Source organism: Dendrobates tinctorius, unplaced genomic scaffold (assembly GCF_039654945.1).
Source record: "Dendrobates tinctorius isolate UK_male_01 unplaced genomic scaffold, ASM3965494v1 ptg000250l, whole genome shotgun sequence".
Lineage (NCBI taxonomy): Eukaryota > Metazoa > Chordata > Amphibia > Anura > Dendrobatidae > Dendrobates > Dendrobates tinctorius.
This window is the reverse complement of record NW_027361917.1, coordinates 27,288,726-27,315,442: the sequence shown is the minus strand read 5'-3', so window position 1 is coordinate 27,315,442 and position 26,717 is coordinate 27,288,726. Positions and strand designations below refer to the sequence as shown.

The window sequence follows — 26,717 nt, the reverse complement described above, 5'->3', positions numbered from 1 at the left end:
GGGACCAGGGTTGGGAGCAATATCCCCTGCAACTAGGAGGAGGATAGAAAGCGTGAGCAGATGGTTAAGTGATTTGTGAGAGCGTCACTGATGTTGAATGGTGGGACTGATTGGATCTGTGCAATTTAACAATGTGAAAAGAGCGTGAGTGCTATACATAGGAGAGGAAAGGAGTGAGGGGCTGATATGGATGGAGTGTAGAGAGTTAATGCCAGGGCGGTGGATGTGTGTGAACGCAGCGGCCAGGATATAAATTACACAAATGCATATGGTATATATTTGTTGTAATTTGTTTTTGTTGTTGTAATAAATATGACTGATTGGTCTTCTTGTGCCTCTATTTATCATCTTGTGCTCGCCCTTTACTTCCAAGCATTTTTTGGGACTATTTATAATTAACCATTTTTGGTCTCTTGGTTGTCTTCTGTGTACTTCCTATTTATACCTGCAGTGTTCCATATCCACTCCCCTCCATAGGCCTATATTGTTGGCATGTAAATTGTAAAATTCTTTTGGGATTAATAAAAGGTTGTTTGATCATATTTGATGGTTGTCGTTGCTCCAATTTGTGCTCTTGTTTTATACTATACTAGTGGGAGCTTTCCATCTTTTATGCAAGATTGGCATTTGTGCCTTAGTCTTTGGATTGAAGCCGTGGCTTCTTTAGGTATTTTTGGATTATAGCGATTATTTTGACTACTGTTTTAAATATAATATATAATGGGCTCCATATAACGCTCCTCCATACAGTATATCATGGGCCCTATATAATGCTCCTCCATACAATATATAATGGGACTCATATAAAGCTCCTCCATACAGTATATAATAGGTCCCATATAATTCTCTTTCATAGTGTATATAATAGGCCCACATAATGCTCCTCTGTACAGTATATAATACGCCTCATGCAATGCTTCATACAGTATATAATGAGCCCTATATAATGCTTCATACAGTATATAAAAGGCCCCATAAAATGCTCCATACAATATAATGGCCCCACATGGCGTGCCACACAGTATAGCGCACAAATATATTGCTTCATGCAGAAAAATGGCCCCACATAGTGCTCCATAGAGTATAATGGGCCCCACATAATGCTCCATACAGTAAATAACGGGCCCCATATAATGCTCCTCCATACAGTATATAATGAGTAACATGTAATGCTTCATACAGTATATCATAGGCCCCATCTAATGCTCCTTCATACGGTATATAATAGGCCCTATTTAATGCTACTCCATATGGTATATAATGGGCTCCATATAATACTCCATACATAAAAAAATGAAATACTTACCTCTACCGTTCCTGCCGCAGGTCCGAAATACTCAGCGTCTCTTCGGAGTCCCTGCAGTGCTCAGGACAAAGAGCGCTTTTTGATGACGTTATCACGCCCTCTTCCCTGAGACATCAGAGAGTCATAGGGCACTGAAGACACTGCAGCTGCTAGGGATGAGGAGAGATGATATTTTTTTATGGAGGGGGTGGCCAGTGCTGGCACTGGGCTCCCCTGACTCACGGTTCCCATAGCGTGTGTCCCTCCCATTTGTCCAGGGACCCAGCAGTTTCCTGGGTTCTCCGAGAGATGATGCCAGCCCGGGTCATGGCGACGGGTTAGGTTGATGTGCCCGAGCACGCCTCTGCCTCCTGCAGTTTTAGGCTATGTGCACACGTTCGGAATTTCCGCGGCAATTCCGCAACTACTTGCAGCGGGAAAAACGCATACGGAATTGGCATGCGTATTCCCGCTAAACACTAGCATTTTGCAAGTGTAATTAGCTTGCAGAATGCTAGCGCTTTCCAAGCGATCTGTAGCATCGCTTGGAAAACTGATTGACAGGTTGGTCACACTTGTCAAACATAGTGTTTGACAAGTGTGACCAACTTTTTGCTATTGATGCTGCCTATGCGGCATCAATTGTAAAATGATTTAATGCTAAAAATAATTTAAAAAATAAAAAATTGTGATATTCTCACCTTCCGGTGGCCCCCGCAGCATTTCCAATCCTCGCGATGCTCCCGGCAACTCCCATTCCCAGCGATGCCTTACAACAATGACCCCAGATGACATAGCATCACGTGAGACCACTACGTCATCACAGGTCATTGTCGCAAGGCATCACTGGGACCGAAAAATGCCGGGAGCGTGGCTGATAGGCGGGAAGGACTCCGGGGCCGCTGGAAGGTCAGAATATCACGATTTTTTATTTTAATTCTTTTTTTAACAGGAATAAGGTACCCAGGGCCTGGAGGAGAGTCTCCTCTCCTCCAGAGCCTGGGTACCATCCGCACATGATCCGCTTACTTTGTGCATGGTGGCCATAGCCACATGCGGAAAGTAAGCAGAACAATGCTTTTCTATGTGTGCGGAATCGCCGCGATTTCGCACAAAGAATGAGCATGCTGCGTATTTTTCCACAATGCGATTCCGCCGCGGAAAAATACACAGCATTAGCACAGCATTGCAGAATGCCATTGAATTCAATGGGTTGCATTCTGTAAGCGTTATAGCAGCGGCAAAAACGTTTACAATCCACAACGTGTGCACACAGCCTTAAAGGGCTTGTGTCCCTAAAAGATTTTTTTTTCTTCTTTTTCCTCCTTCTCTCTCTGGGGCCCACCGGGCATTTCACCGGTCCCAAGGCTGGACAGTCTGACACTGCGTGTCACCAGCCACTAGCCTGCAGGGCTGATAGTTCGCATAAATAATTGTACCCATAAATAATTTTTTTTTTTTTTTAAGTACACATATGGTATTACCGTGTCTGGAACAACCTGACCTTCAATGAAAAAAAAAAAAAAGAGGCATAAAATGATGCTTTCTCACCATACCACCGAACAAAAAGTAGAATAAAACGAGATCAAAACAAAGAAAGTAAAAATTGTATAGCTGAAAACGTCATCTAGTCCTGCAAAAACACAAGCCATCATGCAGCACCATCTGCAGAAAAAAAAAGTTATAGCTCTCAGAGTGAAGCGATGCAAAATTAATTATCTTTTCAATAAAATGGTTTTTATTCTGTCAAAGCACCAAAACACAAAAAATATATTTATAAATGTGGTATCGCTGTAACTGCACTGACCTAAAGACCAAAACTGCCTTATCAATTTTGCCACACATGGAATGGCAGAAGAAATAAAAAAAAATTTCCTGAATTCCTGTTGTTTGTTCATTCTGCCTCCCACAAATTGGAATATAAAGCGATCAAAAAATGGTATGTGCTCAAAAATGGTACCAATAAAAAAACTCATGCTGCAAAAAAAAAAAAATCACATGACTCTGTCGGCAGAAATATGGAAAATGAATAGCTCTCAACATTTGACAATGCAAAAACTTGTGCAAAAAAAGCATCTTTTACTGTGTGACAGCAGCCAAATGTTTAAACCCGATATAAATCTGGTATCGCTGTAATTGCACTGACCCAAAGAAAAAAGTCATCAAATCACTTATACCGCATGAGAAAATTGCCTAAAAAATAAATCAAACCAATTCTGCACCTAATATTGATTTGTTCATTCTGTCTCCCAAAGATTGTAATAAGGCTCAGTTCACATTTATACTGCGTTCTTCGGTGAGTGCTTACACCAATGTTGTCTTGTAAATCTCTGAAACACCGCTGAACAGAGGCCAGACAAAGTCCAGAGTAACTATGCTCCCTCATTTTAGTGAATGGATCAGGGGTTTTATATGAATCACATCACTTAGAGATTTAGATGGAAACCCTGATGTAAGTGCTGAACCCAAACGTTATGTAAAATGTTCCTAACAAAGGCTTTAAATCAATCCACAAAAAAATCCCCGCTCTGGTCCGTCATCTGTCAATGCAAATATAGAGGGCTTCCACATTATTTGCAGTACAAAGGCTCTGGAAAAGCAAAATAGCTTCTCAATCCCCAAAAGAAATCCAGCAAATTCTGTGCTCTCAAATCCAAATGCCCCTTACCATCTGAGCCCCAGTGTGCCTAAACCACATTTAACGTCCACATGTTTGGCATTTATGGAGCGATGAGATCCTGCCTAATTTATGAATGCGTGTCTCCAAAAGGATGAGCTGGACACAATGTACTGGTCACTACAACGTACTGGTCACTACAATGGCAGTTTGAAATTTTCACTCAGCAATACCCACTGCTGCTTGTTTTTGGAAAACACCCATGGAGTCAAAATCGATTTGATAGATTGCTACAGGGGTATAATTTTGAAAATCGGGTCACTTGAAGGGGGATTATACTCTGCTAGCACTTAGGGGCTCTGTACATGGAGTCTGCAAACTATTCTAGCAAAATCTGCGCTCCAAAAGGCAAATAGAGCTCTGTCCCTCCCAATTTCCCGGTGTGAAAATATAAAATCTGAGGCTAAAACAAAATTTTGGTGTTATAAACGTAATTATTTATTTATTCTATGCCCAATGGTATAAAATTCTGTGACTCACCTGTGATGTCAATATGATCACTTCACCACTAGATGAATTTAGTGAGAGGTGTAGTTTATAAAATGGGGTCACTTATGGGGGATACTGCTCTTCTGCCACCTCAGGGGCTCTGCCAATGTGACATGGCACCCTCAAACCATTGCAGCAAAATCTGAACTCCATTACGACAGTTCTTACATTCTTAGCTTTGCACTGTGCCTCAAAAGTAGTTTTCGACCATATATGGGGTATCGGCATACTCAGAAGAAATTGCACAACAAATTTTGGGATCCAATTTCTCCTACTACCCTGGTAAAAATGAAAAAATTGGAGGCTAAAACAACATTTTTGTGTGAAAACATTTTTTTTTAAATTTTCACAGATTAATCTTGTAAAATTCTATGAAGCACCTGCGGGTTCAAGGTGCTCACCACACATCTAGATAAATTCCTTGAGGGGTTTATTTTCTAAAGTGGGGTAATTTGTGGGGATTTTCCACTGTTCAGGCACATCAGGGGCTCTCCAAAAGCGACATGGTGTGTGCTAATTATTCCAGCAAATGTTACATTCAAAAAGTCAAATGGAGCTCTTTCTCTTCCGAGGTCTGCCATGCACCAAAAAAGTGGTTTTCCCACACATATGGGGTATCGTTATGTTCGGGAGAAATTGCACAATAAAGTTTGCGGACATTTTTTCTGCTACTCTTGCAAAAATAAACAAAAATTTGGGTCTGAAGTAAAATTTTTGTGAAAAAAGTTAAATGTTCATTTTTTCATTCCACATTCCACTAATTCCTGTGAAGGGTTAATAAACTTCTTGAATGTGGTTGTGAACACCTTGAAGGGTGCAGTTTTTAGAATGGTGTCACTTTTTGGTATTTTCTGTCATATAGGATCCTGAAGGTCACTTCAAATGTGATGTGGCCCCTAAAAAAAATGGTTTTGTAAATTTTGTTGGAATTATGAGAAATCCGCTGGTCAACTTTAAATCCTTATAACTTTGTAACTAGTGATGAGCAAGTATACTCATTGTTTGGGTCTCCCTGAGCATGCTTGGGTGGTCTCCAAGTATTTTGGCGTGCTCGGAGATTTTGGTTTCGTTGCCTCAGCTACAGGACATGATTTGCGACTGCTAGACAACTTGAATACATGCGTGGAATGCCTGTTAGGGAATCTCCACATGTATTCAGTCTGTCTACAAGTCGCAAATCATGCAGCTGAGACGACGAAAACTAAATCTCCGAGAACGCCAAAATACTCGGAGGACACCGAGCATGCTGGGGAAAACCCAAGCAATGATGTTATTCGCCCATCACTATTTGTAACCAAAAACAATTACCGTATGTTTCCAAAATTGTGCTGATGTAAATGTAGACAAGTGAGATGTCAGATGTCTGGAAGGGGGTAAAAAACTAGTAGAAGAAAATATTATATGATAATTTAAAAAAAAATAATACTCACCTGGCAAATCCCTGCCATTCTAGCACTGCTTACTTGTTCTGAATAGTGCTCAGCACTGGACTTGTAGATTAATTTCCATGTAGAAATCCCTTACAAGCCCAGGGCTGAATGTTCATCAGCGATGCAGCAGTCAGTCAGTCTGTGCTCCGACCGACACTCTGACATTGTTCATACTGTATATGCTTAGTGCTTCTGACATTCAGTTAGGGAAACGTAGTATTTACTGCATGGGGTAAGCTGCCCATTCCCTAGGGCTAAGAACATGCTGACATATTGACTGATGACCACTATTCAGGGGAATAAGCAGTGCAGCCCTCAGTTCCTTGCATCAGGAGGCAGGGCCGCTTATGTTTTGGAGATACCACTTATTTCTATCAGTAACGCTCAGCATATACAGCTTTAGTCCTCTTACAGTGCTTGTCAGGATGCAGACTGACTGTCGCACTGATGATAAGTAGAGATGGGTGAACCTGAACAGTAAAGTTTGGGGTCCGTATCGAACACCTACTGTTCAGGCACGGACCCCCAACACAGACTTCACCAAGAAGTCCGTGTTACTGTTCAGGTTCACCCCCCCCAACACCGGGTGTTTCGTGCACTGATATCTGCATGAGAAACGCTGGCGAGACTGATGGGTGGTAAGATTAATACCACCGGTCAGAGCACTGCGGCTCTCAGTGGGTTCACCGCAGTTCACTGTGAGACTAAGCTCAGTGCTGCACTGTGAGACTTTTTCTCTCCGTGCAAGTGGTGATCTCACAGAGGTCACCGTAGTTCAGGGGCCTGGTTAGGAAAGCAGCCTCAGTGAGCTGAGGTTGTCGAGGAAGCTATTTTGGGAGGGCTAAATTAACCCTTCACGGTTGAGCCAGTGATTTCCAAATTATTCCAGTGTTGCTAGCAACTCAAATGACCACACGGAGACTGGGGTCTCTGTACGGGAGGATCGAGGCAGATCACTAAGCCCCTTTATTTTAGTCACATCTTTTATAATCTTTTGCTTAATTATGCAAGGTTCTCAAGTACCAATAGCATCATTTCACTTTATAAGCCAATAATATTGCAAGAAAACCGGAAACTACATATATGTCTGTACCTAAATAGCGTAGAAAGTAGTATAATGGCATATTCTTCAGAGTTTTACACCCCCACCTCCCTTATCTTATACAGATGGGAACAGTCTGGCTTCATGACAGCCCATGCCAATTACAAAAATTTATCTTACAACAAAAATTAAGAAACGAAACCTTACAGAGAAATGGAGAAGTGAAACTTAAGCTCTGATTTTAGTATTAACCCTTCACATTTCCCCCTAGATACATTTTTTAACACATATGCAGCATCAGAGGTGCTATCCCAAGCTAACAGCTTGAGGGGTACTGGTCTTCACATGGCTGATGCCGTGTTATCAGTCATGGCTGTCGCGGCGCACGTCCCCCCTGTATACTGCAGTTCACGAATAACAATTTTTGATGACGGTGGTGGGGATCTTTTCTAGGTAGCCATGTGCTTGGCTTCAACATCTTCATCAAGTAGCCTTTTGAGATCGGTGCAGAGAAGAGCAGGGCCAACAACACCTTTGGTATCAACATTAGCTGTCTTAGTGCAGAATTTCCTAATACATACAGAAATACACCAAAGAACAAGTTTTAGTATCACATATACAACAAGGATACAGGCAGCAATGTGTAACAAGCTCTGTAAGATCCCAGCTATCCAGCCCCCTATTCCCTTAAACCAATTGGCTGGATTGAGAAAGGAGAAAGTGTCTGACCACCAACTGTCCTTACTACAATCATTGTCTTTATCGTATTGATCTCTGAGTCATTGAATATCTTCCAACTTTAACTTTTAACTTCTACCAATAATAATATGGAAAATGCGAAAAACCAAAACATTATGTCCCTTTCATTTGCTATTGGCTTGTTGGGTGATGAGAACTTGATCGGGACCGTCATACAAGGGTTCTAGTCCGTGCTTCCTGACATGCCTTTTCACGACTACCAAATCACCAGGCTTCAGGTTATAACAGGTGTCGGTTTCTGCTGAATCTGGAAAAGAAAAGGAAACTAGAACATAGGTGTTAGCAAGATTTTTTACTAAGCAGAATAACATTGAACAACACGGTCATTCTCTTCTGATAACTGCTGGGGCTGGAAATTTGCAACTGGGGGCCTAGCACCAAACAATATTTCATATGGGAACAGGCCCTGTTTTACAATGGGGATAGTACGAATGTGGTATAGTACAATGGGTAGGAGCTCTGGCCATGGAGCCGTAGTCTCCTGCATCATTTTGGTCAATTGTCCTTTCAGTGTGCCGTTCAGCCTCTCAACTTCACCACTGGATTGTCGGTGGTACGGAGTATGGAGGGCTACAGTGGATCCAAGCATTGTCAGAACTTCTTAGTACACATGAGAAGAAAAGGCCGGACCTTGATCACTTTCAACAACTTCTGGAACCCCATATCTGCATATAACTTCCATCGCCAGTTTCTTCGCTGTAGTTTTTGCAGTCATGTTGGTAACAGGGAATGCTTCCGGCCAACTGGAGAACCGGGGCCCAGTAGAATTTTTGCACCAGTGCGAGGGCCTGATTCTTTCCTCAATGTGTAGGCCCAAGTGCCCATGTGGCAATAGCAGAGTACATCCGCTTAGGGAGACACACGAGTTGCTCCTTTTTCCAGAGACCATTATCCATACGTGCCCCATCAGTCTTCCATTGATTCACCTCTTCCTTTGGAGACATTCTCTGCATCATCATTAAGCGGTCTCGCGGGGTCCGACAGAAAACTTTAGTCTGTTGTAGATCCTCAGGTTCTTGTAGGGTCAATGCTTCTTGTAACTGTTTACGCTGAGAGCATGTGGTCACCATAGTTGGTATGGTTGGTTTAACGGGTAAGAGATCGGCGGCTTTTGCTTGCATATCCGCAAATATGTTGCCAACAGTCTATGGACTGGTCCTAGGACCGTGCGCCTTAACTTTGATAATGGCCACCTGAGTAGGTAGTTTGATCGAGCCCATGAGGGTTTTAACAGCTTCAGCATTTTTCACTGGGGTTCCGGCAGTAGTAATAAACCCTCGATTGGCCCATAGGAGCCCCAAAATCGTGAGCAATACCAAATGCATACCGTGAGTCCATGTATATATTAGCCCGTCTGTTCTTGGCCAAAGTACATGCAGTAGACAGAGCCTGGAGTTCTGCTTCTTGTGCTGACTGTGAGGGCGGGAGCGCAGCTGCGTGCACTACAGTGTCCTCTGGTAACAGCATATCCCGTGTGGAATCTACCAAACTCGTCAGCATATCTTGAACCATCTGTGTAAAACACCAGACCAGGATTTGGGAGTGGATTCTCACTGACATTTGGTGGAGTAGCTGTTTCTTCAGTCAGAAGTTGGGGGTAATCCTCATCACTGCCATATTTCCTTATAGTTCATTATACATCTTTCAAGGCGTTGTAAAGGGGTTGCATTATGTGGGATGCATCCGGTATCCACTGACAACAATAAGTACATAAGAAAACGCTGAAGTTCAGTTTCATCTTTGGGGAAAGGAAGGGAGCTGACAGCTATTTTTCTTTCTTCTGTGAGGTGTCTGGCACCCTGAAGGAGACAGTGACCCAAGAATATCACTTGACCAAGGCAGAACTGAAGTCTCGAGGCCGAAACCCAACAGTTCAGTGCTGCCAGATGCTTTAAGGAGGCTAACAGTGGCAACAATGGCAAAAGACACCTGCTCATATTATTTTTTGAAAACTGGTTGGGACTGTTTTGGGCCCCTTGTGACATAACTGTCCATGTTAACTGTCGTCCTGATAAGTGAATGCAAATAGAAACTGGCAGTCTGGGTGTAACGGAATGCTAAAGAAGGCATTGGTAAGATCAATAACTGTAAACCAAGCAGCATCCTGGGGTTTTTGGGACAAAAGAGTATGAGGATTAAGGCACCAGGTTTGAGAAACACTTTTACTGGTTCTACTGGCATTTTCCCTATATCATTCGGCCCTTTTGACCAGAGTTTAGATGGTATCTCTGAGAGGTATGGGGTGAGTCATTGATCCTCAGGCAATATTGGGGGTGGATCTGGGCCTATCAGGGCCATCATAACTGTAAGAAGGGCATGCAAAATACAGATTTCCTCACTGTCTTCATCTACATAGGGATTATATAACGAAAAAAACCATCTGACCATCATCTTGGAATTGTATTCCGGAGCGGAACTGTGATAATGAATCTGCCCCTAGTAAATTTACTGGACATGTGAGAGTTCACGAACTGAGCAGTAACGAGAATTAGCAGGGAGGGGCTGAGGAGCAAGATTCCCACTAGCTGAAGTCTGAGGAAGGGGGGGCGAGAGTTTGCTGTGTGGGCTGAAGGGCACACTGTGTGCTCGCAGCTGCGGTGGGGGCTAGAGGCTGCTGTTTGCTTTTTTTTTTTTTTTTCTCTCTCCTGAACAGAGCGGGTTAAAGTCTTCTGAAAACTTTTTTTTTTTTCTTTGGATCCCCATAACCACTAGCAATATTAGGCATAGCGGGGACTGAGGCTGGCAGCGGTGGGTGATGATAGATACAGTGAGCGTTTAACAAAGAAAAGGTGGGGGCTGCGACTCTCTGTCTCCTTGTGCCACAATTATAACAAATTATAACAGACCTCTCTCCACTGAGGATTAGTAACTCCACATACAGCACAGATCCACCCGGCAGGATCATAGGGTGGGGGCATACTGAGTTTCGGTAGTCCAGGATACATCGGTGCCTTAGGGTTAAGGGGCACAGAGCTTACAGTCGGGAGGAGAGGCTTGATTTCCTGGGGAGGGACCTTATCATCTAGCAGGGAAACTTCTTGTTTCAGATCATCACTTTTAACTATTCGACTGCCTGACACATTGTCTGGATCTTAGTTCCTTCTTTAATCAATCACATTCTCATACCACAGTCACTTTCTTGAACCAAAAAAACATCCCGTCCCTGTCATAAGACAATTTTTCCTTCTTCAACATAGCAGTAACAGAAACAATCAGAACTCACTTGCTGTTCAGTTTCCACATAACCTTCATTATACAATTCATGTACCAAGCCACGGAATTCCTCAGCGCCTTTAAGTAATCCATCATCAGTCAACCTTTTAACTCCTTCATCCCATAGCGTAGGCTGCAACCTCCCGCCCTTAGGAAATCCCAGAATCGAAAATATTTTTCCTGCATTCCTGACACATTTCTTTCCTCGTCTTTGAATCATAAGACTAACAGTATCTGATCCTTCACACAATTCCAAACTTTTCTTTTTCTTCCACAGAAACATAATTCTCTCCTTTAGAGCTAAATATCCTGACAAATTGTGCACAATACTGGAGCAGCCGTCTCCGTTTGTTCCACAGGGTCAACCCCCTCTGGGAAGCCCAAAAGTCGCGGTACTCAGTGAAAGGAGGAGGGCGTCTCAGACTATCCCTCCGGACACCTCTGGTTATATATATCTATATATACCTGAGTTACGTATCCTACCCATCTTCGATCACATGACCACGCCCAATTACTAATAATGATTGGGAATTTCAGGATATTTTGACTATAAAGAGAGTCACAATCACTGGTCAATCCGGGGTGTCCGTCCCTTATGAGGTACGGTTCGAGCACTGGGCCCCCAACGGGACTACACCTCTATATGATTCCACCCATGAATCACCCCACCATGGGACAAACCTCAGATCCTCTTTGCAGCAACAAGCACAGGAAAACCACACCAACGGTCAGTCTGAACAGTATAACTGCCAACTTACCGCGGTTGTGGGGGGTGATCAGTCCCAATTTTCCAGCATCTGTGTCCGCTCCGAGGGTCCTTTGTCTTGTTGTCCTCCGGGGGCAGAGGCGTCCCTGTTCGGGGGCCCCACGTTGGGCACCACTGTCGAGGAAGCTGTTTTGGGAGGGCTAAATTAACCCTTCACGGTTGAGCCAGTGATTTCCAAATTATTCCAGTGTTGCTAGCAACTCAAATGACCACACGGAGACTGGGGTCTCTGTACGGGAGGATCGAGGCAGATCACTAAGCCCCTTTATTTTAGTCACATCTTTTATAATCTTTTGCTTAATTATGCAAGGTTCTCAAGTACCAATAGCATCATTTCACTTTATAAGCCAATAATATTGCAAGAAAACCGGAAACTACATATATGTCCGTACCTAAATAGCGTAGAAAGTAGTATAATGGCATATTCTTCAGAGTTTTACACCCCCGCTTCCCTTATCTTATACAGATGGGAACAGTCTGGTTTCATGACAGCCCATGCCAATTACAAAAATTTATCTTACAACAACAAAAATTAAGAAACGAAACCTTACAGAGAAATGGAGAAGTGAAACTTAAGCTCTGATTTTAGTATTAACCCTTCACAAGGTAACCTCGATGATATCACCGTTAGTCACTGAGGCTGAGCTCGCAGCAGCTCCTTCTCCTGAAGTTTTGAGCCTGGATGGTGGTATCGTAACACTATCCTAGTGGAATAGTATTTATCGCAGATTATGGCATGATACAAAAAGTCAAAAGGTAGGGTATATGGTTGTTTTCAATATTTATATTTTTTACAGGAAATTATGACTTTAATGGAATGGGTGTCAAGTAGAGTTGAGCGACTTTGGTCAGATCGGGTTTCATGAAACAAAATTTGTTTCAGATGAAACTGGTCCGACTAGGGCAAAAAAAGTCGGAGTTTTGTCCGAAACCCGACCTCAATGCAAGTCAATGGGGAATAAAAGTCGGCATTGAGTGGATGAATTTTGTTTCATGAAACCCGATCCGATCAAAGTCGCTCAACTCTAGTGTCAAGTGAATATTTTTGTTGTTTATTATTTTTATTATTTTCTGTTTTTTTTTTTTTTTACAGAAGATGATGGCTTCAATGGAATGTGCGTTAGTAGAGTATAACTGTTTTTATTATTTTTAAATAAAATAGTAAAAGTGTGTTCTTTAATTTTAAATAAAGGACTTTAAACTGGCTGTGTTTATTTACAATATAACTATAGGATTAGTAATGGAGAGGTGTCTTATAGATGCCTCGCTATTACTAAACCATGGGCTTGATGCCACCTGACAACACAAAGGTGACACCAACCCCACAAATACGAATTCCACTTGCAATTGCCACAGGGCTTGTGGGAAGAGTCGGCCAAAACACCAGAATTGGCGCATCTGATAGATGTACCTTTTGTGGGGTGGCTGCGGGCTGCTATTTTTAGATTTGGGGGAGGGGCAATATCCAAGGCCCCTTTCCAGCCTGAGAACACCAGCCACCAGCTGTCTGTCAACAATGGGAGGGGACCCACACCATTTTTTAAAATTATGTAAATAATTAAAAAACAAACAGCATAGGGACCCCTCTATTCTTGATATCCAACCTTGCTAAAGCTGACAGCTGAGGGTTGCAGCCTGCACCTGTCAGTTTTGACTGTCTGGTTATCACACGTACAGGTGAACCCACATCTTGTTTATTTATCGCGTAGGCGCTGGCTGATGAATGCTCACCTCATCCGACGCTTGCGCCCGCTGTTATTAGCGGTAGCAGGCATAGGCTGATGGAAGCAGTAGTGAATTGAGGTACACTTTTTATCTTTGGTCACAGCTGCAGGCTCATGCTGTCATCTAACAGCGTGGAAGCCGAGGCTCTCTGACCGGCAGTAATGATCTTATTGCCGATCAGAGGCAGCGCTTGCCACACTGTCATGTAGATGACAGCGTGGCAAACACTGGATGTTCGGGCGCTCCATTCATGTGAATGGAGTCCGGGTTAGGATACTGTTCTGGTACCAGGACCAAACTTTTTTTTTTTTTTTTAAATGTTCAGACAAACACGCCGGATTTGAACATCCAGGGGTTTGCCCATCACTAATGATAAGCACATCGCACATGTCCAGCACTGACAAGTCTTCAGGAGAGAAGCAGTAAATCAGTTTGTGCCCTGACCAGCACTGTGTACCTTTACTGTATATGCTGAGCAATGCTCAGTCCTTGTTACACTGATCAGCGCTGGGCTGGTAGACTAATTTCCTCTATCAGTCCAGCGTTGAGTGTTCATAAGTAGTGCAGCAGTCAATGCATTAGTCACTCTCTAGGCTCATGGAATGGAATTCCGCTTATTCCTTGCAGTAGACACCATTTATTCCTGTCAGAAGCATTCAGCACATACAGTAGTTGCACAGTGCCAGATATGGCGCAGAGCAACAAAAACCCTCTACAAGTCTAGCGCTCAGCAGTTTCCTTCTCAGCAATGTGATTGTACCTATACTTTATATGCTGAGCAATGCTGACAATACTAACCTTGCACAATAAATTGTAGGGAAATATATACTGCTCAAAAAAATAAAGGGAACACTATTTCATTTTCAACAGGCTGTTTGTGTTCCCCTTATTTCTTTGAGCATTATATATTTATCTATAGCAGGGAAAGTAAGTATTGATACACTGCCAATTTTGTAAGTTTTCCCACGAACAAAGATTGGAGAGGTCTGTAATTTTATCATACATACACTTCAACTGTGATACACTGAATCTTAAAATAAATCCAGAAAATCACATTGTTTGAATTTTAAATATTTCATGCAAGAAAATGCAAGTTAATTAAGTATTTGATCACCTACCAACCAGCAATTCGGATTCTCACAGACCTGTTATTTTTTTCTTTAAGAAGCCCTCCTGCTCTGCACTCATTACCTGTATTAATTTTACCAGTTTGAACTTGTTACTTGTATAAAAGACATCTGCCCACACACTCACATTTCAAGTTCTCCACCATGGTCAAGATCAAATAGCTGTCTTAGGCTAGTTTTAGACTAGCGTTTTTTGCCAGCAGCGCATGCCGCTGCTAAGCCCTGCCCTCTTCGGTCATCTCCGCCTAGTATCGCACATGGCTGCATGCGATCTGCACACCCTGTCTTTAGCATAGGGTGCGCAGACCGTGCGCTTGTAGAATTTTGCGTGCGCTGCGCCCTTTTGAGGGTGCGTGCCGAACGCACCATGTTGCATTTTGGTGCGCTCGGAGCACCGTTAAGAGGGTGCAGCACACGCAAAATTCTACTAGCACACGGTCAGCGCACCCTATGCTAAAGTTAGGGTGTGCAGATCGCATGCAGCCGTATGCGATACTAGGCGGAGATGACCGGAGGGGGCTGGCAGGGGCGGGGCTTAGCAGCGGCGTGCGCTGCTGGCAAAAAACGCTAGTCTGAAACTAGCCTTAGGACAACAGGGAAAAAATTGTAGACCTGCACAAGACTGTGAATGGGCTACAGGACAATAGGTAAGCAGCTTGATGAGAAGGCAACCATTATTAGAAAATGGAAGAAACATAAGATGACTGTCAATCTTCCTCAGTCTGGGGCTCCATGCGAGATGACGCATCGTGCGGTAAGGATGATACTCAGAAAAGTCAGGAATCAGCCCAGAACTACAGTGGGGCAAAAAAGTATTTAGTCAGTCAGCAATAGTGCAAGTTCCACCACTTAAAAAGATGAGAGGCGTCTGTAATTTACATCATAGGTAGACCTCAACTATGGGAGACAAACTGAGAAAAAAAAATCCAGAAAATCACATTGTATTTTTTTTTTCATTTTATTTGCATATTATGGTGGAAAATAAGTATTTGGTCAGAAACAAGCAATCAAGATTTCTGGCTCTCACAGACCTGTAACTTCTTCTTTAAGAGTCTCCTCTTTCCTCCACTCATTACCTGTAGTAATGGCACCTGTTTAAACTTGTTATCAGTATAAAAAGACACCTGTGCACACCCTCAAACAGTCTGACTCCAAACTCCACTATGGTGAAGACCAAAGAGCTGTCAAAGGACACCAGAAACAAAATTGTAGCCCTGCACCAGGCTGGGAAGACTGAATCTGCAATAGCCAACCAGCTTGGAGTGAAGAAATCAACTGTGGGAGCAATAATTAGAAAATGGAAGACATACAAGACCACTGATAATCTCCCTCGATCTGGTGCTCCACGCAAAATCCCACCCCGTGGGGTCAGAATGATCACAAGAACGGTGAGCAAAAATCCCAGAACCACGCGGGGGGACCTAGTGAATGAACTGCAGAGAGCTGGGACCAATGTAACAAGGCCTACCATAAGTAACACACTATGCCACCATGGACTCAGATCCTGCAGTGCCAGACGTGTCCCACTGCTTAAGCCTGTACTTGTCCGGGCCCGTCTGAAGTTTGCTAGAGAGCATTTGGATGATCCAGAGGAGTTTTGGGAGAATGTCCTATGGTCTGATGAAACCAAACTGGAACTGTTTGGGAGAAACACAACTTGTCGTGTTTGGAGGAAAAAGAATACTGAGTTGCATCCATCAAACACCATACCTACTGTAAAGCATGGTGGTGGAAACATCATGCTTTGGGGCTGTTTCTCTGCAAAGGGGCCAGGACGACTGATCCGGGTACATGAAAGAATGAATGGGGCCATGTATCGTGAGATTTTGAGTGCAAACCTCCTTCCATCAGCAAGGGCATTGAAGATGAAACATGGCTGGGTCTTTCAACATGACAATGATCCAAAGCACACCGCCAGGGCAACGAAGGAGTGGCTTCTTAAGAAGAATTTCAAGGTCCTGGAGTGGCCTAGCCAGTCTCCTGATCTCAACCCTATAGAAAACCTTTGGAGGGAGTTGAAAGTCCGTGTTGCCAAGCGAAAAGCCAAAAACATCACTGCTCTAGAGGAGATCTGCATGGAGGAATGGGCCAATATACCAACAACAGTGTGTGGCAACCTTGTGAAGACTTACAGAAAACGTTTGACCTCTGTCATTGCCAACAAAGGATATATCACAAAGTATTGAGATGAAATTTTGTTTCTGACCAAATACTTATTTTCCACCATAATATGCAAATAAAATGAAAAAAAAACAGACAATGTGATTTTCTGGATTTTTTTTCTCAGTTTGTCTCCCATAGTTGAGGTCTACCTATGATGTAAATTACAGACGCCTCTCATCTTTTTAAGTGGTGGAACTTGCACTATTGCTGACTGACTAAATACTTTTTTGCCCCACTGTATATGGGAGGACATGGTCAATGTCCTGAAGAGAGCTGGGACCACAGTCTCAAACATTACCATTAGTAACACACTACACTGTCAAGAATTAAAATCCTGCAGGGCAAGGAAGGTCTCCCTTCTCATGCCAGCACATATCCAGGCCTGTTTGAAGTACGCCAATGACCATCTGGATGCTCCAGAGGAGGCATGGGAGAAGATCATGTGGTCCGATGATACCACAATAAACTTTTTAGTATCAACTCCACTAGCCATGTTTGGAGGACAAAAAGGATGAGTGGAACCTCAAGAACAGCATCTCAACCATGAAACATGGTGGGGAAACATCATACTTTGGGGGTGTTTTTCTGCAAAGTTGACAGGATGACTGCAACATGTTGAAGGGAGGACGGATGAGGTCATGTATCACAAGATTTTGGCCAACAGCCTCCTGCCCTCAGTAAGAGCATTGAAGATGGGTCATGACTGGATCTTCCAGCATGACAATGACCCCAAAACACAAAGCCAGAGCATCTAAGGAGTGGCTCCGTAAGAAGCATTTCAAGGTCCTGGATTGACTTAGCAAGTCTCCAGACCTGAACCCAATAGAAAATATTTGGAGGAAGCTGAAACTCAATGTTGCCCAGCAACAGCCCCAAAACCTGAAAGATCTGGAGAAGATCTGTACGGAGGAGTGGGCCAAAATTCCTGCGGTAGTGTGTGCAAGCTTGGTCAAGAACTACAGGAAGTCTGTCCTGTATAATTACAAAGGTTTCTGTACGAAAAATTCAGTACTGTTTTTCTATTGTATCGAATACTTATTTCATGCAATAAAATGCAAATTATGTAAAAATCATACAATGTGATTTTCTGGATTTTTCTTTTAAGATTCTATCTATCTCTCACAGTTGAAGTGTATCTACGATAAAAATTACAGACCTTTCCATTCCAAAATCGGCAGTGCATCAAATACTTATTTTTCCTACTGTGTGTGTGTATACACAGAGAAGTACACCAGCGCAGAAATGCGTTGCTGTGATCGAGGAAGCAAGCAGGAAGGCGGCATCACAAGACGGGAGGCGCCGGACCCGGACCTGCGACACCCATCGGACCGGACCGCATTGGACCGCCCCCCCAGGTGAGTATAATAAAACTTATTTTTCTTATATTGCATGTTGGACTCGGGGCTTATCTACAGCATTATAATATGCTGTAGATAAGCCCTGAAAGGCAGCGGCCGCATCTTATAGCTGCCAAAACAGGTGACAGGTGCACTTTAAGTTTCCTTTTAATGTCCATATATTGAGCTCTCTGCTTTTGTAATTCTACTGAAAAATCTGGGAAAATGGAGATTGTAGAGTTGTTGCACTTGAGGGGACTTTTTTTGTGTGGCCAGTCGTAAGGTAGTATCTCTCTTTGTAATTCAGTAGCCTAGCTTTGCTGGGACTCTGTGAGCCCTTTCCACTGCAAATACTAGGGAGAATTATCTCCCAGTGTAGAGTTAAGCCAATTTTCCAAGAAACGTTTAGGTTGCGGTCCTTCTGTGTGTTCTGATAGACCTATGAAACGAATGTTATTTCTACACATCAGATTTTCCAAGTCATCAGTTTTTTGACACCAGGTGTTTATAGATCCAGCAATTTTAGTCAGTTTTGTGGTCGTGGAAGGTATTTCTTCTTCCAGGTCTTGACACCCTTGATTTGGCCTCAGAGATTTGACTCCCCATGGCCTGCATATCCTGATGGATCAGAGACACATCAGAGTGAACCTCTTCAAATTTTCCCATCAAAGAGGCTTATCATGTGGTTATAGCTTGTAAAAGTTGCTCAGTGACTTGTCTCAAAGTCATTTCTTGATAGTCCCCACGTGTTGCGACTAACAGCCGGAAAACTTGCTGCCGCAGGGGCTCGAACATATCCAAGCATGGCCAAGGTACTTGGATAGCACCCGAGCAAGTTCGCTCATCACTAGTAGAGTTGAGCGAATGATTGGATTCCCTCTTATTCGGCAAGCTATAGCACTTACCGAATAAGCTGAAGAGGAAACCCGGCTTCCTGGATCGCGCTGGACGATCATCCGCAGCTGCATGTGTCGCAGCATATGCATGGAAAGCCTGTTTGTTGGGCTCTCCGTGCATGGGCTGTGACACAGCCGTGACACATGCAGCTACGGCGCTGATAAGCCAGCGCGATCCTGACCTCAATATCATTCAACCACTCTGGGGAGATCTCGAGTGTGAAGTTCATGCTAGACAGCCCAGGAATTTACTGGAACTGGAGGCTTTTTGACAAGAAAAGTGGGCAGCTTTATCATTTGAGAAAATAAAGAACTTCATCCATAGCTACCACAAAAGAATTCAAGCTGTCAGTGATATTAGAGGGGGCAATACCCGGTATTAAGAAATGGGGTATGTGAACTTTTGATCTAAGTCCTTTGGATGTTTTGGGTTGTCATTATGAATTAAAAAGAGAAAACACAGTAGTTTAACAATAAATGGCTTAAGCCAACCACTAACCATGAGTGGAGAAAAAGTTGTGGTGTTATCAGGGCTGTGGAGTCGGTAAGCCAAACCTGCGACTCCGACTCCTCAATTTCCCTTACACCGACTCCAACTCCACGACTCCGACATATATTGCTTATATTTAAGTGAAAAATTTATTGTAGTACAATGTGAACATCAGACATTTAATCATTTTTATGATACAATATTCAAGATATTTAGATAGAACATGATATACTGTATATTTATTGGAATACAACTTTAGAATACAAAAAACTAATAAATTGTAAATATGTAATACACTATGTAATATCAATTACATATATATATATATATATATATATATATATATATATATATATAACACTATATAATAAACTATGTATGTGGCAAAAAACAGTTTTCAACAAAAACATATTAAATAACTTTGTGCAGTCTATGAATTTGTTCTAAGAAATAGAATTGCCTCCATCAGATCCTCCTTCATAGATGACCTCAAATCTGACCTAATAATTTTAAGACTAGAGAACAACCTCGCTACACTAACTTGCCGTAACCACATCACATGGGCAACATCTCTAACAATTTCTGGGTATAAAGGAATTGCCTCATGCACAGTCAGTTTTGATGAACGGTTGCATTTTTCTATTTCTTTGAGAGCAAGTGAAACATTTTGCTGAAATATGGTCAGTCTGCTTGCTATAGGAGACAGAGTGAAATCTTTTTCCGTGCAGCAACGCTTTGCCTGCTCTATGTCATCCAAATACTTGTCAAAATCAAACTCCTCATCTGATGAGGATGAAGATATGGCAGCAGTAGCACTGTCAAGACTCAAGTACTCTTGCGCCTGGCAGGCCTCCTGTAGGCCACGCATCCTAACTGCTACCTCAGTCAGAGCTTCTTTTCCTTTAGTAAGCTGTTGATCATCAAGCAGTATACGATGACTTGGGCACACAAACAGCTGCCAGAAAAAATGTATTTTCCAATAGCTGTGTCTCTCTCCGATTCATTGAAGCAGAAATGCCATCGGCGATTAAACCTCCTCTTTGGGACAGGTAAAATAGCAAGTTCTTCAACTCTCTTATGAAAATGCCAGGAGATAAATCCTCAGCTTGTAATTTTTTAGTCACGGTAAGTGGGTGATTAACCAATTCCTTCAATTCAGCCTCCTGTGTCCATTGACCTTCATTTAGGGTGACCTGAGGGTTCGCCATATCTAACAGTTTTAGTTCAAGCAATCGCTCAATCATTAAATAAGTGCTGCCCCACTGAGTAGCTTGATCGACAACTGCCCCTTTCCCAGCACATCTCTTCAAGATGTAATCAATTTTAGGGGTTCTGGTGGCAATAACCAATTTCCTCACTTTTCCAATCAGATTTCCAGCATGTCCCTCTTGCAGCCTATCTCGTATTGCCAGATGCAGCATGTACACAACTTTCTCACTTTCTCTAGCTCGGGGCCCAGGAATCGGATCCTGTGCAGGGCAGGCACCCCTCCCCCTCCTTTCTCTGGTGAAGATGGCAGAAGACAGGACAGAGGAGGGGAGATTGCCCCCTGCAGTCTGGAGCAGATGCAGGACAGGAGCACTGCAGCATACAAGTTTGTTTTTTTTTCTCAATTATTTTTATTGAGGTTGAACAAGAAAACAAGTCAAAACAATGACAACCATAGTTACAACCAACAAGTGAGTTTTGATAGAAGCAGGGGCATGCACCTGGGGGGGGCAGCTGCCCCCCCTTGCTACAGCCATGATTCACACACAGCGTTTTTGCGGATGTTTTTTTGCAGTAAAATGCAGTGACTCTGGGCATCCCAGCAAAGTCAATGAGTTTCAAGATATGACATTCAGACACATTGTTTTGTGAGGATCCGTTTTTGGGCTGAATGAACATGTCAGTTTGTGTGGCGTTTTTCTAATCTACTTTTGCTATTAAAAACATTATCTATGAGCTCAAAAACCTTTCAGGTGATGCGGTTTTTTAAAAAGCTGATCTGCTTTTGCAGCTGAAAAACGTATCCTCAAAAAAAACAGCAAAAACGCTGTGTGAATGTAGCCTTAGATCAGGAATAGAACAGCCATTTATAGGACATTTCATAACTTTCCCAAATTCCTATGAAAAAATATTCAGCACATTCTGCATTGAACTACTGTACCCAATTTCTTATATATCTTAGGAGTCGGAGTCGGTCCATTTTATACCGACTCTGACTCCAACTCCACCAAAATGAGCACCGACTCAGACTCCACAGCCCTGGGAGTTATCATTCATATTCTCTGAAAAAAGACCAAGAAAGCAAAAATTCTGCCGGGGTATGTAAACTTTTGAGCACAACTGTAGTATAGGCAGGATGTATTTTAAGAATGAGGGTGCTTTTTCCTCTGTTGATACACTGTGCTATATTACCAATCAATATAATGTGCAATTAACTAGTCTAATGTGTCACAGTTTTGCCACTATGCCGAGCACCAAAACTTGTTTTATATAATTATGCACCAGTCCTGCAATTTATAAGATTTCCCAAATTGCTGCAAGTGTCCTTCAGCATGTGGATTTACATGCCGTGAACCCCTCTGACAGCTGTTTAATGTCAGAAACTGCAGGGCATTTGGATAAATGTGTTCTTGTCACTCCAGGGTGTTCGCCCCAACTCCAAATAAAATGTCTGCTGTCCTTTCCTTATTTGTAGAGCCCCCTGGAGGTCATGGGGCTTGTCTATTCAGCGCTCTCGCCACAGTACTACTCGAACAGCCAGCTAGAGCCCAAGCCCTCTAAAAGGAGAGGGTGTCTGCTGTTAAATACCTCTTGCGGAGCCCATCCACAGTGCCACTGGTGAGGTGCACAAGACGGCCACCGCTTCTTCTGAAGTTTTCCTCAGAGGGATTTTGAGGGACACTCCGGACCAGAGCCCAGACCGCAGCAGCCCCTCTGAAGCCAAGCATTATCACTCTCCCAGAGAAGTGTTTCATGGCATGGAGAGCTGTCAGGAGGCCTGGTAAGTGCAGAATATGCAGGATGGCGGGAGCTCAGCTTCCACATGACTGCTCAGAACCAGTGCATTGCCGTACCCCCCAGTAACAGTATTATTGTGAGCATAAAAGAGTACTAACAGAATATGAAAAAACATACTAAAATGAAATGCAAAACATCAATTCTACTATGTTTTTTATTTAAAAAAGAAAACGTTTGCACAGAACCCAATAAAGACATGTTTTATCATATCCAATAAAGTGTGATACAGAGACGACCAATTTATATTTGAGATTTTCTCCTAATAACAGAAATTCAGCTGCAGACTAATATTTCTCTTTATTGTAATATAATCTGACATGGTACCATTGTAATAAATAAGACGCAGAAAAATTCTGTACAAAAGTCTGACCGCTGTATAGATGTCTGCCAGGCAAGATGCAGGCTCTTATTTTTTTTTTAAAGGATGTATATAAAAAAGGAAACAAAAATGTTAAAGTTCTTGTATCATTTATTATGCAAGCGCAAGTCCATTAACGTTAATAGAGGTCGATGTAAAGCAGAGCTTTACTGCTCCTTGTGTCAATGAACAGTAAATTCTTAAATCCACAGACTATTATTAGGAGTCTCAGTCATGGTCTTCAGACGTGTCCCCAGGACAATTTGACTGAATGTCTTCTTCATCTGTGTAAAAAACAAACAAACCGATAAATCATACTTTAGAAAATGTGGCTATATCTCCGGCAACCTTATGGACATTATCATGTATAAAATATATTATTCAGTAACCATTTGTCACATTGAGTTGTGATGGTGCTAAACTCCTTTTCTGGATTTCTGATTTTGTGTTTTCCGGGGTCACATCTCACTTTAAGTTCTAGCATCCATCACTTTTAGATCCTCCAAACTGAGTTTTAGATTTGCTCCTGGCACTGATGTAATACTTAGAAACGGACAACAATTCACACAATGTCAGTTTCCCCCCATACAAGAAAATCAGAACAGCAGCAGATAAAGAAAAGGCCACTTGATACTGGCAAAAAAAATCCAGAAAGATTAAAATGGGCAAAAGAACAAAGACATATGCATCATGAATCTCTTTTAACCCCCTTCATGCCATGGCCATTTTCTGTTTTTGTTTTTTCCTCCCATTCCTCCAAGAGCCATAACTTTTTTTATTTTTCCGTCAATATAGTCATATGAGGGCTTGTTTTTCATTAGATGAGTTGTGAATGGCGCTGTTCATTCTACCAAGCAGTGTACTTGAAAACGGGAAAAAAACAGAATTTGCAAAAAACATGGATTTTTGTGATAACTCACTGTAAAATCCTTTTCTCCGAGATGCTCATTGGGGGACACAGGGCAGTGGGTGTATGCTACTGCTGCCAGGAGGCTAAAACTAAGTGGATGAAAAAAAGGTTAGCTCCTCCTCCGCAGTATACACCCTCGCCTCGATTGCAGGCGGAATCAGTTCAGTGCAAAAGCAGTAGGAGATCTACAAGACAAAAATCAGCCTCAATGCAGGTAACAACCTGTCTAGAAAACCCACCTGGTATCATAAATACCTATTAATAAACAAAAAGGAGCCAATTGGCTAACAGGGTGGGTGCTGTGTCCCCCAATGAGCATCTCGGAGAAAAGGATTTCACGGTGAGTTATCACAAAAATCCATGTTTCTCCTTCGCCTCATTGGGGGACACAGGACAGTGGGACGTCTTAAAGCAGTCCCTGGGTGGGGAGTCGAATCACCGGTCCAAGCTACACGCACCTACTGTGTAAGGGTGCGCCACTGCTTGGAGAATCCTTTTACCCAGGCTGCATGTGCTGAAGCCAGTGTATGGACATTTGTAATGTTTGGAGAATGTGTGCCAGCTGGACCAGGTTGCCGCCTTGCATACCTGCTCTGCCGATGCCAGATGCCGAAGAGCCCGAGAGGCGCCCAGTGCTCGAGTTGAGTGCGCTCTGATCTCTGCTGGCACAGCTGCGCCAGGATGCGGTAGGATTCCTGAATCATAAGCCGAATCCACCTGGCTATGGTCGCTCTTGAGGCAGCAAGTCCCTTCCTACAGCACGTCTGTCTGAAGAAAGGATGCCGTCCGTGACACGTACCTCCTCGGAGCTCTCCCCAGGTCTAACGTATGAAGAGCCTTTTCCACCCGGTGTACTGGTGCCGGGAAAAAAAGGAGGGCAAGGCAATATCCTCATTAAAACGAAATTAGGAAACAACCTTCTGCAGAAAAAGGGGGAGCTGGCCTAAGACCCATCTTCTCCTTGCGAGATATCAGGAACGGAGCTCGGCAAGATAGAGCTGCCAGCTCCGGGACCCGCCTGATTGATGTTATCACCACGAGGAACACCACCTTCCAGGGAAGGTATGTCGAAGATACCTATTGTAGTGGCTTGAATGTAGCTTCCTGCAGAATGCCTAGGACCAGGTTAAGGACCCAGCTGTTCCGAGGGGTCCTATAGGGGGGTACCAAGTGTGAGACCCCCTGGCTGAAGGTCTGTACCTGAAGATTGGTAGCGATTCTGCGCTGGAACAGGATGGATAAGGCAGATATTATTCTCCTAAGGGAACTTGGAGCTAAACCCGAGTCCAAGCTGGACTGGGAAAAAACGCCAAAATGTTGGGAATAGAACATCATAGTGGAGAACGACCGTGATCCTGACACCATGAAAAGACAATCCTCCAGGTGTGGTGGACAATATGTACTGAGGCGGGCTTCTGGGCACTAACCATTGTAGTAACCACATCGCGTCTGAACCCAGCCTAGGTCAGAATCCAAGATTCAACAGCTAAGCTGTCAAACACAGGGCCCCTGGGTTCGGGTGGTAGCTCGGAACCTGAGAAGGTAGGTCTGGGCGCCCTGGCAGTCGCCAGGGAAAGTCAGCGTGTAGCTGCACCAGGTTGCGTACTACGCCCCCCGAGGCCAATCTGGGGCCAGTAGCACCACTGGAAACTCCTTCTGCCTTGAACCTCTTGATGATCCTTGGGAATAGCGACAGCGGGGGAAATAGGTATGGGAGGCGAATACTGGTTCCATGGCAGAACCAATGCATTCCTGGCGCTTGCCTGCGGGTCCCGGGACCAAGGCGACCAACGCAACCACCTTGGCGCCTACCCCGGAGGCAGTCAGGTCCACGTCCAGCATTCCCCACCATCGGCATACTTGCAGGAAAAAACTCGGGGTGTAGTGGCCATTCCCTGGACACAAGATCCTGCCGGCTGAGGAAGCCTGCCGCCTAGTTCTCTACGTCCGGAATGTGGATGGCCGAGATCTCCGAGTGATTCCTCACGGCCCAGTGAAGGAATGTTCCTCACTTCGTACATGGCTGCTCTGCTGCGGGTGCTCACCTGGTGATTTATGTTAGCCACGGCCGTGGCGTTGTCCGCTTGAATCCGGACAGGGCGGCCTGCTAGAGGATGATGAAAACGTTGCGGAGCCAGCCGGGTTGCTTGAATTTCTAACAAGTTAATTGGGATGCGTGCCCCCTGCGGTGAGCACCGTCCCTGGATCGCGTGATGGTGAAAAAGACTGCTCCGTAGTCGAGGAGGCTGGCGTCGGTTGTGACCACCAACCCATGGTCCGGGGGAAAGGGTTTCCCCTGAAGATGGGAGGAACTGATTGTCCTCCATACAAGTGCCTGTCTGACCTGCCTAGACAACAAGCACTGGTGGTCGAGTGAGAATGGGTTCTTGTCCTATGATGCCAAGAGGGCGAGCTGCAGGGGGCGAGGATGGAGTTGGGCAAATGGAATTGCTCCCATTGCCGCCATCCTCTTCTTTACGACCCTCATGCAAAGACGAAAGGTATGAGGGACTGGCTGGCGAAGTATCTGGACTCCTTGCCGAAGAGCTAGGGCCTTGTCTCGAGGGAGGATTACCAACCCCCGGGAGGTGCCGAAGATCATCCTTAAAAGGGAACTCCTCCGAGCTGGGACCGGGGATGATCTCTATAGGTTGACCAATCACCCTAAGCGGGCAAGAGTATCTAGCGTGATGTTGATGCTCTCCTCGCATGCTCGATATGAGGGGTCCTTGATCAAGAGGTCGTCTAAATAAGGGAAGACGACTATGCCCCAGGAGTGCAGGATGGCCATGACACCCGCCCTGACCCCTGTAAACACTCCGGGGGCTGTAGCTAGCCCAAAGGGGAGAGCTGCGAACTGAAAGTATAGGCTGCTGATAGCAAAGCGTAGAACCTTCTGATGTACAGGTACGCGTCTTGGATGTCGATAGAAGCCAAACCTTCTCCCTGTTCTATGGCAGCTATGACCAAGCGGAGAGACTCCATCCAGGACTGCCTGATCCTGACAAATCTGTTCAGAAGCTTTAGGTCCAGAATGGGCCTGA

At 43.9% G+C, this 26,717-nt stretch overlaps 1 protein-coding gene across 4 annotated transcripts in view; it reads right to left on the bottom strand.

Moving 5' to 3' along the window:
* Positions 1-6,808: 6,808 nt before the first annotated feature.
* The window catches only part of GPATCH11 (G-patch domain containing 11), a 100,394-nt gene continuing 80,485 nt past the window's right edge, over positions 6,809-26,717 (bottom strand). For 3 of the 4 annotated variants that reach the window (XM_073557597.1, XM_073557599.1, XM_073557596.1), the window contains exon 8: positions 6,809-7,493. In XM_073557597.1, coding sequence (XP_073413698.1) covers positions 7,291-7,493 — 203 coding nt within the window. In that variant the 3' untranslated portion in view covers positions 6,809-7,290. Of the gene's footprint in view, positions 7,494-22,541; positions 23,048-26,717 lie in introns of those variants that run through there. The other variant, XM_073557598.1, reaches the window with a different exon arrangement.